We start from the raw sequence: 20,837 nt of genomic DNA on the forward strand, positions 1-20,837 counted from the left end.
AGAATCACACTTTATTAATCTGTGAAAATACAGAACTCACAGCAAGCTCAGTCACCAAAACTGCATTCAAAAATTACTTACACCAAACTCCTTCACACCTCTCTGAGGCGTTTTGGCGTAATTCCACAACTTGATCATTGACACAGTAGTAGGCATATCAAAAATAACATACACCCTATTCACCTGTAAGAGAGAAGAATTCATTTAAAATTAAGAGCACAATTCCCCAAAAGAAAAATGCAAATTCTAACATATGATCCATCAAAACTGGACTATATTTTAATAGATATAGCTAGAGGAGAGATAGCTGATGCTCAGGATTGAAGTTCAGTTATCATCTCTGTTGATAATTGTCAGATGTTGTATCTAACCCAGATCTGTCCTCTCAAAAGTACATACAGCCCATCAGAGGTAGACATCTACATCTGAGCTTGTCATCCTGGACTCAAGTCAACTGGGGAGAGAGATGCTGTTAATGCGCATTTCATCAACCAAATACAGGCATGTGCAGCAGGATAAGACAAACTGATGTGTGTGTGTGTGTGTGTGTATCTATACACATATAAATACACACGGAATCCATCTTTCTGTATTCCGAGTATTAAAGCTCTTAAGAGAACTTCTGCAACTTTGGTCTGAGGTGCACAAATAGCAATGTAGAGACAATTCTCAGGATGCTTGGCAAACAATTATGGCTCAAGATACTGTTTGTTTTACTTTCAGGGAAATTATTGAGAACAAAGATTACAATATAGGAAACCAATTTCAGACATTACTGTTAATTCTATGATTTAATCCTTTGATTCTTCAGCGATGACATTGTATTTGTATTAAATCATGATGCATTTTCTGCACTGAAGACAGTACTGGATGCAATCAATAGAACTGTTTATATCTGACTCTCCAGAAGATGATGTGGGTTCAGGTCTCACTAGCAATTGTTTTTAGTCTCACAGAAAATGCTGATGGAAAATACATTCAAACAAACAAAAAGAGAATCAGAAAATGGGTATCAAGAAATTCAAAACATACAACAACCACATTTGCAAAAGACAAAAACATGGAGAATTGGAAAGGAAAAGAAAGGTTTTTATATAATTTTCTTCATTTTTTTTAACTTTCCAAAACAGTAAATAGTAACTTTGTTTTTATCCATTTACCCTTTTAATACTAATGTTTTGCATTCATCTCCTGGCATTAGACATAATGCCACCTTCTACAAAACGGTACATGCCTGTGCTAGATCTCCAGTCACTGTTTTCCTTTTGCCAAAATGAGATAGCCTCTGCAAGCATGTATTTTATACAGAGATTAGCTCATGGAAGATGTGCAAACTCAGACGGTTGTCAAGTCAACCATTCACGTGGTTGTAACGGACACCCGAGCACCCTATCAAGCTGTTTACTAGTCTTCAAGAGGTAGGATTTAGATGCTAGGAGCCCTTGAGCCTTACAAGGACTATTACCTTCTACTTCCCTAAGAAATGCACGTGGTCGGTAGCCTCAAGCATGCATAAAAGCTTTATCTTATCTATATCCACTGTATTGCAGCATATAATGGTATTGGAATTAATTTTCAATTTTGAATTAATGAGATTATCAAAGGCAAAGATTTAATTGTAACTTCTGAAGTAGAGGTATTCCCTACACAGTAATTTGTAATATATTACACCTTAGACTTGCATTTTGTTACTTTTGAAATCCATCTTTTTCCAGGAAATAAATACTTGCTAATAATATCCAAAGGTCAGCACAGGAGTGTCCACTCCCAAAATTTTTGAAGTCAGAACTTATTTAAGTTTATCTACTTTTCTTTATTTAATGCTTGGTGCCCATATTTTAAACACATTGTTTCTAAAAAGACTGAATTGCTTGGGGCCTTAGGATACAAAATACCATAATCTCCCATTTATGAATTAAAATGCAAGTCAGATAATGAGATAAAAAAAAAATTACCACTGTTGGAACATCTGTTGCTCCCCCCCCCCCCCCGAACACCCGTATTGAACTCCTTTGCTTGTAACTATGAACTACTGAACAAACACTAGCTGTCACTAGAAATTCTTCTGCTGTGGCAATATGGAGATACAAGGAGGTTATAAAGCTCAAAGCCCAAACAGCTGCTCTCTGTGCTATGGAGAGAAATCAGAACAGAGAGAACTTCTGAAAGGCATTCAGCATTGCTTACTAATAACAAATTTAACTAAAAATTATGAAGGCCTTCCTGTATCTTTGTATTTCGAGCTGCCTCTATACATATCACTAAAATGAAATAAAGAAAAATGCAAGTAGACATGCATACCACACCAGGAAGAACTGGTGCAAGCCACATATGTCTGCCATCAGTTGTGTCATTTACTCTGTCAATGAGTTTGTCTGGAGTACGGATGTCTCCAGACACATCCTCTAAAATGTTGACGCTATCTGGAAAAGCAGCAATATCTGAAACAAAACTTTAAGCTTAAATAACTGCAAAGAACATTTCAGAAACACCACATTCAAAAGTTCGTGTTTGCTCTTCTAGATTCCATGAATATTCTCCACTGCAGTAGTACAAATTACAAAGAACTCTAAACTACTTTATGTTGGTAGTCGAGGAATTTTGGGATCCATTTCTACAAGCAGGACAATCCTTACAGATTCTGGCCCTCAGTATTATTTTTGAAATGCTAAGAAATTAATAGATTAATTTCATTTATTTTAAAGTAAATATCTATAACTACATAAATAAAGTTCCCGTAGCAAGAATGAGAACTCCCCCCCCATTTTTTTTTTTTTTTTTGTGACAAAGGCCCATTTTTAGCATGAACTACTAAAAACTCGTTCTATGAAATGTATCTCAAGGAGAATATCACTGTAGGAAATAGGCATCAGTCTGACTAGGTTTTGCAGAGTTCTTTCAGATTTGTGAGATATATTAAAAAGAAAATGGCAAAAAGGTCGCAACAACCGTCTATCTAGTCAGTCCTTCAATCAGTTCTTTGAGAGGGAAAGAATAAACCTTCTACTGAACAGGTTTTCCACATAACTAGACTTTCTCCTGATGAGAGACATCTACGTTAAAAACACATCTGTGTTAAAGATGCACAGGAGAATATGGACAGATGGCAATGTCTTCTGAATTATAAACCCTTAGCAATCCAGCTTGAGGGACATTAATTTCCTCTTGTCCTGCTTTCTAAAAGGCCTGAAAGAAATTCTAAAGAATTTAAAGAATAATGAGGTGACGCCTCAACTGTTTAAGAAAAGCTTGCTGCAGACCCAGTAGCTGAATCATGTTTAGCGCTGCATTAATACAGATGTGCTCTTTCTGGGACCCTAGAATATCCAAGCAGTGTCACTGTAGATACTAAACCAAGATTGTTCAAAATTAGCTGAAGTAGCTTTACTTGGCAATTACATTAGAGTGTAAAGATGCACTATTTATGTCAAAGATCTCCTGTTCCTAAAGACAATCTATTGCCACTTTTCAACTTCAAAATACTTTTTCTCCATCAGAGCTCTATTTTTTCCAAGTTAATCATGCATCAAGGAACACATAAATAAAAACACTACTCAGAAAAGTGTCTTTACCTTTTTCATTGCAACTCCTATATACTAGGCAATGAAGATCCTTAGAGATGGACAATTCATGCAGCATCCACATTTTTTTATCCTTTCTAGCTGGCTAAGAAACTCCATCTTCCATATGATCAAACTACCCATAGTTGGATATGAAGCTTTCAGCTCTTAAGAGACTTAAGCTGGTACAGAGCACTACAGTATAATTCTTCAGTAATCCTGGTTATTACGAGTCTTTCAGACACATCCTTCATTCGCTCTATTGGTTTCCCAGGGAACCCTGAATCAAATTCACAGTCTCAGCCCTTATCTTCATGACTTGGGCTGGGTGCCTAGAATAGCCTAAAGCAACAGAACAAGAGTTATGAAAAATTTGTTTCCCATGGCACACTGAAAGATTCCATGAGAGAGAAATCTTATTTCTGTTGGAAATAATGTTTTATCTGGTGACCCTGAGACTCCCATTCGAAGGGTCAAGGACCACAGACTCCCCATCACCTGCTTTAAATATAAGGTAAAAATTTTCCTATGTATTTATCTTATGCCAGGTAAAAAGGATACAAACACATATGAATTCCAAAATAAAAATACCTTACTATATATACTTTCCTCTCTGGAACGAAGGAAAAAATACCATACAACAATTATTAGCACTGCTTAACAATCAATTGAAAGACGAAAATGTAATGCCTGTATAAAAATCTAAAAAGAAGAGATGGTGGAAACTCAGCAGTTTTTCTTGATTCAAATGTACCAGGAGATGTGTCTCAGTCTCACAGCTGGTTTCTTACAGTGGATTCTCTATTACAAACTGGTAGTGGAAGTTGCAATTTGATTCTGAGTCTACCAAGTTGCTTTGGTGAAAGGCTAACTTCTTGCTAGTCAGTGCCAAACAGTCATCTTGAGATAGTTGGTTGAAAGCACGAGGCTAAAAAGACCAGAATTAGAGATGACTGAATCCCCTTGAAGCAGCTGGCATCAACATTTATTTCTTCTCACTTGTGGCTCTTTCATGGTCAAAGTGGAGGCCTTAGCTACCAACAGCAGCGAAGTCTGAGCTCTGGCTCAGGGGTGAAATTGCTGCACTGTGAGCACTGGAATAGTAAGGGCCTTTTCACAAGCGGAACAAGCAATACAGCTGGATAACTGAGGCAGTAACACTGCAAGGAAGAGGCATCTCTCAGATGCTTCTTTCTTTCCATTTGGTGCAGCCACTTCGAATTTTGGATCAAAGCCAAGACATGGGATCAAATAAAAATGAAACCCACAATCAAAATTCTCCACAGCCAAAAAAACCCAAAAAACTCCCCAAATCCAAAGAACTGAGCTCAACCTTTTCTTATGAATTAGCAACTCATCCAAAATTCTGGTCCTTCTACATAATGGAAAGCGTGATGGTGACAGCAGAGGAGACCGTACCCTTTTTTAGCTTTCCCTTCTCTAACTTTGCCCTCAGAGCATCCCACAGCTGGAAAAGAAATAGCAGAGCAAAAGGGTCTAGAAAAACCATCTTTGTTGATGCATCCCATTCCAATAAGAAATGTTATGAACTATATAAAATACATTAAAATGCATGAAAATAAGTATCACCTCTGAAATACACAGAAATCCAAACAAAGTAATCACATAGGGTTTCACTCGGAATTTTGAGCATGTAGCAAGGGATATTGTGACAGTCTGCCAGAGAGCAAACTGTGCATCTGAAAAAGATCGAGGCGCTCGGTCTATAGAAGGATACTGTTTTCAGTTAGCAAGATTTGGTCTCCATGTTCATTAAACAACTCTAGTCCATTCAAACCAATGTAGTATGGATCACCCCAACTCGTCAGAAGCTGGAGCTGGAAAACAACTAACAAACAGCTATTAAGGAAAATTTTGATTCCATTTTTTTCTTCCTAACAGAAAACTTAATTTGCGGTTTCCAGAATTATTCCTCAGTCCTACATTGTGACAAATGAGTTAGCTGGCTGTAAGCTCACACACTAGCACATCATACATATTTCTAAACTCTAAATTAATGGACAGAATCTTGTTACATTCTTTTAACAACTCCACCTCTCAATATCTGGTTATTTTCTTAATGACTTAGCAACCTAAGAACATACCTTGGAGGAAAAAGAATTTACCAAATAAACTGTCATAGTCTACAATTTCATTTCCTCAAACAGTGAGGCCTTCTTTTGCTGCAGATCACACAAGGCAATTAACTACGCCAATGAATTCATTATTCAGAAATGCACAGCACAGACATTCTCATTTGCAGTTTAGGAGAGGATTCTGACACTAGAAGCACTGGTTAGCTAAATGTCTAGCTAGGCTATGTATGTTTATAACAGAGATTCACAGCTTAAGAGGCCAGAGGAGTCTGAATGTGGTCACTCCATTTTGCAGAATAAAGGGGTTTAGCTGAATGGATCCAAGCTGCACTATGCATTTTGGCCTCAAGGTTAAAGAATAGCTGCTTGTCCACTTTCTTTATGGCTGCATAAAGCCTGACAGATTAGTCAGGTCTCCTTGACAGCCACAGAATTTCATGCAGTATTTCCTATTCATACCCCAAAATTTGTAATTGAATTGGAGAAAAAAATATATTTTGAAAAAAAAAATCCAATTAGTCTTCATTTCTAGCAGTAGCCACTACCTAATGTTTTCTTAAAAATATATAGAAGAAACACCAGTAGGGGTAGACATAGCAGAGTTATGCACCCATCAGGAGTATTTTTTAGTCCGCCCCCCCCCTCCCCCCCCCAAAAAAACTTAATCTCTGAAGGGGGGAAAGTTGTCTTCTAATACTCACAGTATTTAGTATTACTATTGTGAATGTTCTTAATGTCCAATCAGCCTCAGTCCTTCCTTGTTTGAAGTGACATCTTGTGGCAAAAAAGCACCATTATCTAATTATGCTGTGCTTGAAAAAAAAAATGTTGTTCACTTTTGGCCTTACTATACCTTAAACTTCATTGAATAAATTTTCTTTTAAGATGTCTGTCATTTCTATCACTGAAAATACACCCCTCTCCCCCGCAGTTGACACAGCTAGATAAGAATGTATGTTCTTCTGTAAGATGAGTAACAAATTAATTTTATAGTTTTGTATCCTACCTCCTTATAAAACCCTACTTACTACCACCACAGCCCCTACACTGCCTTCCTATGTTCCTGAATACGTATCTGCCTGGTTTTGAGTTACCTAGATGGTAACTGGCCAGCTAATATGACTAAACTGAATGACAGAAAACATAACGATGCAATTTGTGCTGCAGACCTTTCTCTAATGGGAGCATTCATTTATATCTCCTCTACCCAGCCACTGATCTTCACAAAACTGGCAGAAAGCTGGTATCACCGAGACCTCATTGTCTCCATCAAACTAATGGATTTTAAAGGGTTGTCAAGTAGACGAATGACATAACAGTAAGTATGATCAAAAAAGGTTGTGATTATTTAGGAAAACATAAGTTTAAAAAGCCACAAGCAAAATGGGAAGGATATTACACAGTTCCGCTCTACTCAACCTTAAAGATATTAAATGAGACAAATTTCAAAGAAGGGTAAAGCAGAATGTTCAAAGGTATGCAAAATACAAAGGCCACTTCCAGCTTAACAGTCTCTGAACGGCATGCTGCTGGGGAATAGCAAGGTATTCCGAGTGTTAAAACATGTCTTTTGTATTCTTATACTCTTCCACAGGCATTAATTGCTAGGTACTGCTAGATACCAGGCTAATGTGCTAGCTCCACCCTGGATGGATTATAAAAGGCAGAAGCTACTAGAGTATCTAAAGACAGGTCATACATTCATGTATTATATATTCCATTTATTTCTTAATTTGTTTTTAATGATACCATTCTCATATTCTTGACATCTTGCTCACTTTCTTAAAACACCAGAAACCATTGGATTCTAAAGAGCTGGGATTCATAACTGCAGTACCTAATTCCAAGGTATTATATATAATAAAACAAGGAAGAAAATAACAGAAAAGGATACAACCACAAGGCATTAACGGTGCTTCATAGTCCATACTAGCTCGTTCCATTCTCTTTGAACCAGTCCTGCAAAAATAACCAAGACAAAATCCATTTTCTTGATGCACTCTTGGCTCATTCAGAAAAGAGCAGAATAAAGCCAGAGAAAAAGCTAAACCAAACCACAGCAAACCCCCAGATTAGAGAGCAGACTGTCCTCTGATCTCAGGAAATCTTGGAAGCCATATGCAATTTAAAAATGCAATGAAACATTTTGCTCAGAGTACTTCGTATTTTCATCCAGGCACTTCATACAGATTTGCTTCAGTGGAGAATACAAAAGAATATTAAACAATTAAAGAGAAACTGTGTAGTTTTCATAGTAAAACATCCTTCTTTACCTCCTATGTGCTCTACTAATCAGTTGGGGCTGCAGGTAGTCAACAAAGAGAATTTCTTGAGCAAAATCAAAGTGGCAGTTGCCTGGTCCCTTACGGATAAGAAAGCCCTCCGGTGGGGAGATGCTGCAACCATCCAGCGAAACATGGACTACCTTAGCCTTATTAGAAAGAAAAAAAGGCAGCAAAATAAAATAGATACAACTCAATCACATACATTTCATAAGTTGAAAGAATTGTTTCAGTAATTTTGTTGTATTTGTTTCATTCTTCTATTACACAACATCATTTGCAGAAGAAAGTATAAACCAACAGATACTGATTGCAGCCCACATTGTACAATTCAGAGCATCACAACCCACACTAAATTGCTAAGATTAACAAGGATAGGAGAGGTTGGGATGCAGGAGAGTGTGTGTGTGGGGGGGAGGGGAGGCGGGATTTGAAGAGCTCCTTCAATAATTGAACCTTTACTAGATCCCAACAAACTGAAGCTCCCTAAGCCTGCAGCAGCAGCATGCACATCAACCAAATGTAGAGATGCAGCTTTAAATTCAGCAGGTATCCCCAGAGTGTATTTGAGGAGATGGTTAGAACTACTTTGTCAGGTACCTGAAGGCATCGCTAGATCAGGTCACATTGCTCAGCACTTTAGGAAATCACATAACCTGAGGTCTCTCTCCTGAAAGACTCCTGTGTCTCCATTGCCTTTCTATAAAGTTTGCTATCAACCAGTTTCATTTGTCTTTGTGGCAGGTGACTTTTCCAGGATCATGCAATCTCATCTACCAAGCAGCACTGGTGTGTAACAGAAGGGCATACGAATAAACGAGAGGTACCTGCTCCAGGCAAAAAGGTTGAGCCCTGTCCATACCATAGATGCACACGTCTGAAGATTAAACTAAATTCAGGCACGCTTACTCAGAAGACGGAGTGTTGGTGCTCCTTCACCCTCCCCCATGAGCACCATCTGGTGCTGTAAGCATGATCCCGTCACACAATGGTTGCAATCATGCAGCAACGAGTATCATTGCACCTTGCCCCGAAATATGTTAAATGCAAACTTAGTTAATTAGAAGCAGCATGTACTGCACCGCATCTTGCAATAACTACCGGTTAAGGGAAGAATATTACCTGCAAAATAAAACAAGATGTTGTTATAATTATGATTAAAGCTTGCTGATTAATAGACTGAATCAGAATGGATTCACTTAGTTAAAAGACAATTTAGACTAAAAGTAATGTGAGTCAGTTTTCTAATCTTTTGTTTTTATACTGGTATGCATATATGATAATTTGAGGCCAATTTAGTTTTGTATGCAAATATTTTATTTTCATTATCAGTTAAGACTTCTATTAATAAAATAAGCAATATGTATAGTTGAGTCAAAAATTCCATTTCAGATGTGAGCCTAAGAACTTAAAAACTTCAAGGTTTTCTGTAAAGCCCAAATATTATCAGTTACCTGATAGTCACAACAGTTTTATACTTTTGCCATTTGTAAACTATTCAATTAAGTTACACAAGCAATATCCTAAAATCAAATCTTAAGAAGGTTTTTTTCTTTTGAACATAGACATTTCTTGATTTGAGTGTGTGTGTGGGGGAAGCAGGTACTTGACTAGAAGCAGTATCCATTCTAGTTCCAAAAGAACATGAAGATTAATGGAGGAAATGTTTGCAAGAGTATCAAGTAGAGAAAAATAACTATTTTTCTGGTTTCATCTTTAATAAGCATGGAAGCAAAGCAAGGAAACATTTTTACATTAGAAACAGTTCTGCATGCTGTTTTCCAGTTGAATAGGTTGCCAAGTTGGGATAGGAAGTGCAAATCCTCTGAAATTTGCTTTAGTTTAGGAAAGAGGCATTAAATAGGAGGTCTAGAGACTTAAAGATGAAACCTTACCTATTATACCACAGCTGCTTGCATTTGTGTCTGCCTTACAGCCCTCATTTCTAAAGTAATTTTCATCAGCTGAGAAGGCACTCAACCATCAAACATGGCATTTTACTCACCACGTAACAAAGCTTTCACAAGGTAATTTTTCATACAGCTGGAAATAGCATACGAGCCTTCATTTTGACAGTTCATTGCCATTAGCCTCTCACACTAAACCTATAAATAGAATCCACCAGTCTACAGCTGCCTAGCAAATCAGGATACTATTACATCCGGGGACTGCGGCTCAAAAGGAATAATACTTATTTAAGGAACAGCTGTCCTGACACCCCACAGTTTACAACCTCATGCATCTTCATGACCTCACAGAAATCTTGCCTCTTCCCTTTTGCAGAAAATGTATTTCATTCACACTTTTACTGAGTTGCAGGTATGTTCTCCTCATTTAAGCTGCACTCAGTAACTGCTACAGGACTTACAGGTGTGCCACCTGCATACCTACTTTAATTGACTCACCTCTTTTTAACTTTTTCCTTCTTGGTCTGGCCTCCAAAGGCCAAATTCTCTTTTTAGATATTAGGGACCTGTTTTTTTTTCTTTTCCTTCTCTAGGTTTAGCTCAGTTGGTTAGAGCATGGTGCTGCTAATGTCAAGGTTGTGGGTTCAATCCCCATATGGGGCTACTTTGAGGGCTGGACTAGATGATCTCCAGAGATCCCTTCCAACCTTGCCATTCTATGATTCTAATAATAGTTGAGCCATGGACAGGGAATTGATTTGGTTTGAATCTCACCACCTTTTAAAACTCATTTGCAAACTTTTCTCCTCTGCTCTGCCTTAGAGAAGCTTTGGCTCATAATAGTAGTGAAAACATTCTACATTGCCACTCAAAAATGGTGAAAATGGTGCTTCACGTGTCTTCTCCCCCCCCCCCCCCCCCGCCAGAATCAAAGAGATTTAGGCTGGAAGGGACTTCTGCAGGTCTCTTGTCTCACCACCTACTCAGCACATGGCAGACTGCAAAGCTAAAACTTGCTCTGGGTCTTGTCTGGTTGAGTTTTCAAAGTCTTCAAGGACAGAAACGTGACCACCTTTCTGGGCATCGTCCCAGGGCTGCACCACTCTCACAAGAAAGAGCCCATTCTTCATGTCTAGCCATATTAATTATGTTACAAATTTAGCTAAAAAAAATCCCAACCCTTGTTGTCATACTGACACTATGCTTAAAAGCTGGATTAACATGCTCCTGAATCCTCTCATATATCAAAAACCTTGGGATAATGCAATGTGTTATGAAATCTGGTGTCAAACTTGGAAGTCTATAGATCAACTGCAGCTGAAACATGACATCTCATACCTTAGCCTTCTGGGAGTCTTTGGCCAGTACTGTCCCTCTACAAAACACCATGATGCTATTAAAAAATTGCCAAGGCTCAGTTTTGGAGAGGGAATACTTCCCAACAGCGTTCACATGAAAGTAATTTTGGAAGGTAAACTTGCACAGAGCAGCAGTTCTACAACCTCTGCCATTAGGATTGGGCCAATTCTGTGATGGATCCAAGCCTCCAACTTCAGTTTTAGAGAGCCCTACTGATTCTTTTTGGCTTGTCTTTCTCTAGCTTGGTACACACTAACGTTTTTCTTAACTACTGACTCAGTTTGGAAGTCAAGAATGCATAGCTTATGTTTCCACATTTTTCCTTTCATATACAGATTTATAAGCTTTCTCTGCAGTGAACTGCTTAGCACTATTTTATCATATTGGTTACTGCACGTATATCTTCTGAGAACAAAAACGGGGAAATGGGCGATGGTCAAACTCGGAGTGCTAGCTGCATATAGCACATGCTCTCCAACAGGTAGCAGTTGACAATTAACTCCAAGAATTCAGTGAATTTTTTTTTTATTTTATACACACACACACACACATATATATATATATATATATATATAAAATAAAATTTGATGCAAGTAGTAAGAAAAAAAGAAGAGAAGTAGTATGTTACACTATTTTAGCCATACAGTTTTAGCTTTGTTTGATGTTAACTTTTCCAAACTAATATTAGAGTTCTAGACACTCTTCCTGCTTCTTGAAGGAGGGAGATTGATTGGGCTGAATACAGTCCACATACATCAACCAAGTATAACATTGCTAACAGCAGCTATTTTCTGTTGAACTGGCTAGTGAATATTTCAGTTGAACATACGATAGCCTCCATGCTACAGTGTACTTAAAAATGGAAGCCAAGTTTAAAAATCGTATGGCATGGCCATATAAATAGAGTCTTAGATTTCATGATGCAAGTTCAGAGAAATTGCATTATACTCCTTACTTTATAAGGACAGACCAAATCTCTATTTAACACCTAGCAGTTAACTAAACAGCTTTACAACATTTATAGTCAGTGTCCTAAATAGCTAATTAAAAACATTATTCTTCCTTGCACAATAGATGAGAGTTGTAAGACCCATTTGGTCTTCTTTAGGCTGAACATCTATCTATATGAAGCAATGACCCAACACACTTGAGGCTTTCTCGAAAGGTTAATGCTCACCATCATTTTGTAAAGTGACAGACTTGAGAAAAGCAGGGTGCCCAGAAACACTTAAACTCCCAGATCAGAGAAGTTCACACACAGATAATGCTTTCTGTAACTTTTCTCCCACAGAAAATCTGTTTAGATGTGTTCCCTGTTCTATCATGCCCTGTTCTATCATGCCTGTTCTATCATGCCCTGAGAAATAAGGAATCCATATTGTAGGCCTAAATACTAGATACTGAAAGGACACCAGTTTAGCATCATATATCTTAAAAATAGTATGTGCTACTGTTTGTCTCTCGAAAAAATCAGCTGTGAAAGTTTCTTTAAACTCTCTCTGGCTTCCTCCCCACCCCCGATACTTGCTGCTTGTGGAGACAGAAATACATTACACCTGCCACAAAACTCAGAGTCAGACAATCTAGAAAGATTTATGGTGTTCCATTAAGACAGCTATATTCATTTATCACAGTACCAATTTTCCAATGCACTGCTGTATATTTTTGCTGGCTTCTTTTCTTTTACTTACCCCTCTATAGGTATCCTCTGGAGATTTATTATAGTTCCAAAAGCGAAGCCCTGCAACACTTTCAATTTTATCAAAATGAATTGTGAACAGATGATCTTCTCCAAAAGAGAAGGGGATAAGCCACATATGGTCATCCTCAACTGTAATATTAGTCCCATCTATTAACCTGCAAAAAACAAAAAAACAAAAACAAACAAACAAAAAAAACATTAGCTGCAAAAAGGAAAAGCTTGTTTTTCCTCATGAAAAACAGGTGCTTTACTAGGTGCTAAAATTTTTCTAATTTTCACTTGTAGCAACAGAGCTTTATGATGTCTCTGTGCACTCAATTAAAAATAGCACTGTAAACATCAAAAATAGTGTGTGATCATCTAATTAAAGATGGGGAGGGAGGAAAGATGCAGCATTTTCTTCAGTGGAATATGTTTGAGATAAAAACAGAAAAATCCTCAAGTTTAGCTTACATGAACAGGGGCAGGCAGAGAAGAGCCCTGCCACATTTGCATGACAGCTGAAGGTAAAAGGCTTAGACTCAGAAGCCATATAACTTATCAATACAGTTTCACATCTAGGCTAATGCTCCCGCCACTCTGCAGCATATTACTACACTAACACAACTATGCTGATTCCAACAAGAGAATTGGCTGGTAGATGGATAGCTCAGAAAAGTATTTGCTCGCATCCTTCTGCGTGTGCATAGTTAGGCATATTCCTCCCTTAAAAAATACATATAATATATATATATATATATATATATATATATATATATATATATATATATATTAGTATTGCAATGCCTTTTTGTAAAGAGAAGGATTTTTGGGCTGACTAGAGAAATTTCATTACATTATTTCCTCATTTCTGACCTTGTATCTCCTATCACAAACTACAGACACAAATAGAAGAGAATGTGAACTCATTGCTCATTGCCTCACTGTACTTACTTTTGTACACTGCCTTGTGTATATAGGAGTGCCAGACTTGGCAGTTCCTTAAAAAAACAGATTTGATTAACGACACTTTCACAGAGGAATTGATCGGGGAGCTTATGAGAGAAGATATAATCCCTGACTTGGTCCTGAAGAGCATCTAGGATTTATTCAAAATGCTACAGTTAAAGAGCACTGTACTCAAACCCAACATGCTTGCAGGAACAGTAAAAACCAGAAAAGCCCCTACTGCTTCTGTTCAAAAGGGGTCTTAAGCAAAAATAATGAAGTGTGTTAAAAAAAAAAATACAGGAGCAACAAAATAAAATCATTATACACAGCATACAGAATATTAAGAGACATCATACTGCAAGCATACAACAAATGTGTAACACTTACAAAAACAGACTTTAGAAAGAGGAAGGACTTGAAAAATAAAGAAGCCAGCCTAGCTTAGTGGCAGGATGAAGAAAGTTATTGGAAGTCATCTTTCAACAGAAGTCACGACCAAACGAAGTAAATAAAAAGGATCATAAACTCTGGAAGGCTAAGCGCATACATAAATGCAAACCTTAAAACTGACTTCATAACAGAGGGTGGAGAATGCAGCAAGTGTGATGATAATTTTAGCGAGAGTTCTTCAGATGAACAGGGGTAGTACAGACAAGCAAGCTTGACATCTGTGTTAGTCAAGTTAGCAGAAATTGTAATAAGGATAGAGTTAGTATATATGTGGATAATACAGTATTTTAAGGAAGACTCAAAGATGGAAAAGAGAAAACCTACATCACAAGCCTATTAGCAGACCATAGCATGCTGGAAGACAGGATTAGAATTGAAAATGCTCTTACAAATAGAGATACGATCTGGAAACATCAGGATGCAGTTCAATAACAATAAATGCCAAGTCCTCCCCAAAGCAATATCCTTTATTTCTACACTGTTACCATTTTGAACTAAAAAAATTTGAGGAAACATGCATGTCAACGAACAAAGCTTCAATGAAATTAGAAAAAAAAAAAAAAAAAAAAAAGCTGCAAAATTGCCAGAAGTGAAAATGCCACCATGTAATTCCCTCGTAAGTTGTTGCCTCTTTCTAACTTGAATTTTTTCCTTGAAATTTTCCAAAATCCTGGATAAGTTTCACTGCATATGCATAGAGAGTTGCTACAGGGGAAACACATTTCTGCTTGGAAAGTCCTGAGCAGAGATATCAATCAGGCATGTTACCACCTCCTAATTCAAACACCATCTTTTAGAAACATCTCCTTCATGTTTCTACAACAAGCTTCTCCTGGGTAGCTTGCAAAAACCTAGGAGTGAGCAGTGATGATATAAAAATTGTGTTTACATTAACATGTATTAACCATAACATAAGGCTTATATAATATTTAATATAATCACTATAATATTAATGTAATTAATATAATCACTATAAAATCTGATTTAAAATGTAAAATTTAAAAATTGATGGTTCAGTACAAGAAATGTTGGTTGATTTGAATATCTAGCAGACTGTCACTGAAACAGCAGGCACAAGGCAAGAAAATTGCAGAAATGCTTAGACATTCCAACTCTTGCTACTTACTTTTCTAGTGTTCTGGAATCTCCCATATACTCCGGAAGATCATTTAAGTCTTGGGGTGAAGCAGAAATCTGTTCTGCAGTTATTTTTAATGCTTGACCATTCTTTCCTATCACTTCAAGTCCAGTCAGTCCAAGGTAATGAGAGTCTCCCCAGGTCATGGTAAAATTCAGCTGTAGGCCTACATGAAAAAAAACATACATATATACTTATCAGTTTAAAGTACGGGGTCAAGACTCCAAATTTGAATAAGTGTGAAGCAGAAGACATTTCCATAGGTACATAGCAGCCAAAAAACTCAACACCTGAACATAAAAGGTCTGGAATTTTCTTAAAAATAATTGAAGATGGCAGGAAATCAGGACTCCTTAAAGACTTTTCAGCACAAATGTTTTGCAAAACAGAATGGCAATGTGAAATTGCTACTTACAAGTCCATGTTCCCATCAAAACCACTTGGAACATTACTCTGCACATCACAGGTCAAGAGTTCCATATTCTCATAAATTGTTCTAAGTTGCTATTTTACTATTTGTTTAATGATTAGAGATTTTTTTTTTTTTTTAAGAACTAATTGTTTTGTTTGCCGTCTTCCAAGATACAGCCGTTTCCAGAAGTCTCCCTATTCATAGATGCTACAAACTCTTCCTCTAAAAGGAGCAGGCATCTGGCCAAGACTTCCCCTTCATTCTCTTCCCTCTCTGACACAGCCAGCTAATCACCTTGCTCCTGGCTGGCTGAGCACCTCCTTCCATCTAGTCCTTTCCTAGTGCCTCCAGACTTCCCTACTCACAAGACGGATCTGCCAAGCACCTGCCACTTCGCTTATCCACTTCCATAGGTTTGATTTCTCCATCTCTAGTGAATTCTAAACCAAACCATCCCTTATACGCCAAGTTGATTCTGTTCCCTTCTTCATTATGAGTATCATTTTAGGAGATTATTAAATAGTTTAATCATGCCTTTATGCTGCAACATCCTTGGTGTGACTGCTTAGTTTGTATCTCCACCTTCTTTCTATAGGGAGCTACAGTATCCCCTACCCAACGGGGTTGCTATTGCCGCTGTAGGATGCTCCCTTTCTCATCTGCAGAGCTAGCAAGAGCAACGTAAGTGGGGTGAGCTCCAGCCATCTGACACTGGCTTTAAAGGGAGAGAGCTACCAATTCCCTGCAATAGTGCTTTAAGGAAGTCAAAAGCTGAGAAAGGAAGGAGATTTTTTCAGTGACAAGAACCACCCCCAACTCCAACATACGAAATAATTTATTTCCACTTATTTGGTCACCCTATACACCCTATATTTTTATATAATTTTTTCCCCTCTTTCCCTAATATACACTGTATTAAAGACAAAGATTCTAGTGTTCAAGCTATTTTCTTGGTGCACAGGAACTCTTGACTTTGGAAGCACATCTCATTGCTTTCTGTTCTTAGGGTTGACATCACCCTCACCCAGTCTTTCCCATTTCCATCCATTCAGATACCAAATTCATTAATTTGCATATTTGTAACTAATTTGCACTAGAAGTCACATTACAGCTACAGCTGACTTCAAAAAGAATGGCCAGAGCACAGTGAAATACTTTGCATTTACCTGGCCTGTCACAGGAGGATAATTCCTCCCTTCACTCCTAACTTGTGAGGAACTTAAGGTTGCTGCTGTTAAGGAGGTTTTCTACTGCCACTAGAGGCACTTCTGGAACTACTCACCCTACTGCCACTCTGCAGGCTGTGACCTACTAGTGCACATATTGACCAAATGATTACCGTTTTCTGTCATGCACAAGCAATATACGTATTTTGTTTAGATTTGATCAGATTTTATACTTGAATACTTCCCAGTCCGCATGTTTACCTCCATCTAATACCACGGTATCTCCTGTAAATCTCTGTTAGACCTTTATTGGGCTACCAACATCCTATTCATTTGTCAATATACAACTCCAGATCAAGTATATTATCAAACGTCTCATTACTTAGTTTGTGCAATAACAGCACATACATCGCAGCTACATGACAGATTTTAGAATTACGCAGAAATAGAGAAGTACCTATTATATCTTAAGTTTAATTATTATCTTTTGAAAGCTAAGTCACTATACAGCCTCATCTAAATCTAGCCTCTCATAAATCCTAAATGACTACATCTCTTAAAAAACACTAACTTGTAGGTAAGTCAAAAAAGAAATGTAGTTTAGCAATCCATTTAACTTACTATCTTCATATGAGAACTGGACACATGGAAGTATTTTAATGAGACAGAATTGCTTACACTAGTGAAAAGCAGTGATGATGATTAGCCTGCATCTCCAGAAAATAAATAGGAAAGAAAAATCGTGCAGACAGAAGATTACTAGCGTATCTTCAGGTCTAGCTACTTCATGTCTTACTGAAAAAATACAATTAACATTTACAGCTATGACAAGCAATATTCTAGTCCAATCAGCTTTGACAAAAATCCATCACTGTAAATGAAAAATATCTTTCATATCATTCATCTCCAAAACGTAAGAACCACCAGGTCTGAAAATACCTAAAGCAGCACCAGTAATCACAATACACTGGGGAGGTGGGGGGAACTAGCATTAAAGCTACTAAACCATACAGGCTAATTACCTGTAAATACTTGCTAGCAATTTACCCAAGACTAAGCATCAACATACACAAATTCAGCTGAGTTTTAAGATCTCTTTAGCATTTACAAGGACGTTAAGAAATATATAGTTTATTTAGCTGACAAGCTTGGAGCTATAGCTACACTGGTATTAGATGCTATTACCAAGGCCATTGCTAAGTCTGAACCTGCTTACTATACAATTGCAATCATGCAAGAGAGAACTCATTCAAAACTAGCGTATATATTCAAACAGACTAAGGGAAAAAAAGGGTCAAGCAGCTATCTGTGTAGGGTTTAAAGCTTGTATTGTCATGCTGAAGCCTTCAGAGAACCACAGAATGATGTAGGGTGGAAGGGGACTCTGGAGCTCCCTAGCCCAAGATCCTGCTCAGAGAGTCTCCATTAGGTCAGGTCACTCAGGAGCTTGCCTAGTGCAGGATTAACACCTTCAAGGATGGAGATCCCAAAACCTCTCTGGGTCTTTGTTCCAGTGTTTGACAACCCTCATGGCAAAATAGCTTCTCCTTGTATCTAGTTGGAAAGTCTCGTGTTCCCCTTTGTGTCTATTGCCTCTTACTCTGCCTCTGCGCACCTCTGAGGAGAGCCTGGCTCCATCCTGTCTACACCCTCCTCTTTCCTTCTCCAGGATGAACAAACTCAGTTCTCTCAAGCACTTCTCACACATAAGGTACTCCAGCTACCTGACCATCTCTGTGACCTTCCACTGCCTCGCTTCAGTATGTCAGTGTTTTTCTTGTCTTGTGGCAGCCCCAAACTGGGCACAGTATCCCAAACACAACCTCATGAATGCCTAATATTAGAGATTAATTCCTCTCCTCACCCTGTTAGCTACATTCTTGCTCATACAGCCCAGGAGGCAGTTAGCCTTCTTTACTGCAATCCCATACAGCTGACTCCTCTTCAACTTGTGGTGCACCAGAACCTCAGGCCCTTATCATCCACTTATCCCATCCATCTCTCACCAGTTTGACTACAAGGAGACTATGGGAGATTGTGTCAAGAGCCTTGCTAAAAGTCAAGGTAAGCTGTTGGTAAAATTGGGTTGGTCAGGCATGATTTCCCCTTAGCATTAGAAGCATCTCCATATCACAAGTCCCAGATGAAAGAGGCAGTACTGATTCTAGATCTTCCACAATTCTCAGTCATGTTCCAAAAGCAGCAGCAGGGAGAGGGCTCTTACTCCAGGTCTGTGCACCTCTTCCCTTCCCCCCAGCATAATGAGAACAAGAAATAATATATGCAGGCAGGACAGAGTAAGTAGAAGTAAAGGGTTTCCCCACAAACACAAACTGTAGATAATAGATGGCTTCTTGGTTTTGTGCAAGCTAATTTACAAAGATAGTCTCTTGCAGGCAATTAACATCATTATTTTCCTGTGCAAGAAACTACACTGAAGTTCCTATTGTGGTTCACAAAACACGGAAAGCTTCCCCTACTTCTAGCTAGCTTCTTATACAGCTCCTCCTCAGCAAGCACTCAGTAGGAATCAGGGCCTCTTTGTCTGGTAGAGATAATATATTTCAATCAGCTGATTAGCAGTATCCTGTCAGTATGCAAGACTGATCTGAGCTCTGAATAATATTTCCTCTTTTACCCACTTTAAGAAGTGGGAAGAGGGAGAGGCATCTTAGAAAGTTCACAGATATGCTGAATAAGGCATAGCATTTGTGTGTATTTTCAGCAGGCACATCATAGACTGCTGAAGGCTTTATGCTATGCCCATGAACCCATTTTCTCCTGCACTAGCCAAAGGACCAAGAACTAGTACCAAAAGTATTGGACATTCTGGAACTTGCGTGAGGCTTTCACTGGGGAAAGGCACAAAAAGTATTTTGAAGGCACATAGAGAGTTGTTTTGGTAGAGGACACATCCATATCACGTGTACCTGATTAGTGTAACACTCTGGTGTGTCTGAAGTGTTTCTAATGTCAACCTGACTTGAGAAATTCAGTCAGTCTACAGGAATACACAGAACAAAGGATTGTGAAAGAATTACTGGGTAACGGACACAGCTATCACAAATCCAGTTCAGGGACTAGGCAACTGAGTTACTTTTTGCAAATTAAATGCCAATTGTTATGATACAGTGTTCTGAATACTACAGTAAACGAAGCTGTTACCTTAGAAGTGCAATTATTCTTTTTGTTATTCCAGATGTGACATCTGCCACTAGGTTGTGTAGGACGGACAAATCCGATACTCCTTGATAACATGTCTGGGGAAGGGTGGGTGAGGAGAATCAAAGAACTTACACTTTCCAGTAAATATTCCCGGTTCCTTGGGTGCAGACTCAGAGAAAGGGTCTGACACAATTACCTGATCTTGAACCTAAAAAGTAAATCAACAGATGCAATAAATATGCATATCTTATATAAATATACATTACGGACGTAAAACTGCTTATAAAGTGCTACTAATATGCAGATGGTTAGACATGAAAAAATCCCCCCATCTTGCCACAGATGATTAATAATTTTGATCTGATAGACTAAATAATGAAACAGGACTACTGCAGCAGAGAAAGGCTGTCTGAAGAACAATGGAAAATATCCCTGAAATGTAGAAGACTATGTGGATCCACAGAGAGTCGAGGCTATTTGTGGGGGGCTTTTTGTTGTTTTTGTTGTTATCGTTGTTGCTGTTGTTAATGCACGGAACATACAAGGGGCTAACTCCTGGCTGCAGTGACCACGAGATGGTAAAAATCATGATCCCGAGAAGAGGAAGCAGGGCAAAAAGCAGTATCACAACCCTAGACTTTTAAGAGAGCAGACTTGAGCCTCTTCAGGG

General features: G+C 38.2%; 1 protein-coding gene across 2 annotated transcripts in view; it reads right to left on the minus strand.

Annotated features, from left to right (window-relative positions):
• Nucleotides 1–20,837, minus strand: part of KATNIP (katanin interacting protein) — a 79,933-nt gene that overhangs the window by 6,264 nt on the left and 52,832 nt on the right. The window contains exons 17-24 of one of the 2 annotated variants that reach the window (XM_062587980.1): nt 20,300–20,375; nt 15,413–15,590; nt 12,896–13,061; nt 7,930–8,087; nt 7,551–7,615; nt 5,299–5,409; nt 2,302–2,441; nt 82–183 (exon numbers count right to left, since the gene is read on the minus strand). In XM_062587980.1, the coding sequence (XP_062443964.1) occupies nt 82–183; nt 2,302–2,441; nt 5,299–5,409; nt 7,551–7,615; nt 7,930–8,087; nt 12,896–13,061; nt 15,413–15,590; nt 20,300–20,375 (996 nt within the window). The remainder of the gene's footprint in view (nt 1–81; nt 184–2,301; nt 2,442–5,298; nt 5,410–7,550; nt 7,616–7,929; nt 8,088–12,895; nt 13,062–15,412; nt 15,591–20,299; nt 20,376–20,837) is intronic. The other variant, XM_062587981.1, reaches the window with a different exon arrangement.

Source organism: Rhea pennata, chromosome 15, assembly GCF_028389875.1.
Source record: "Rhea pennata isolate bPtePen1 chromosome 15, bPtePen1.pri, whole genome shotgun sequence".
NCBI classification, from domain to species: domain Eukaryota; kingdom Metazoa; phylum Chordata; class Aves; order Rheiformes; family Rheidae; genus Rhea; species Rhea pennata.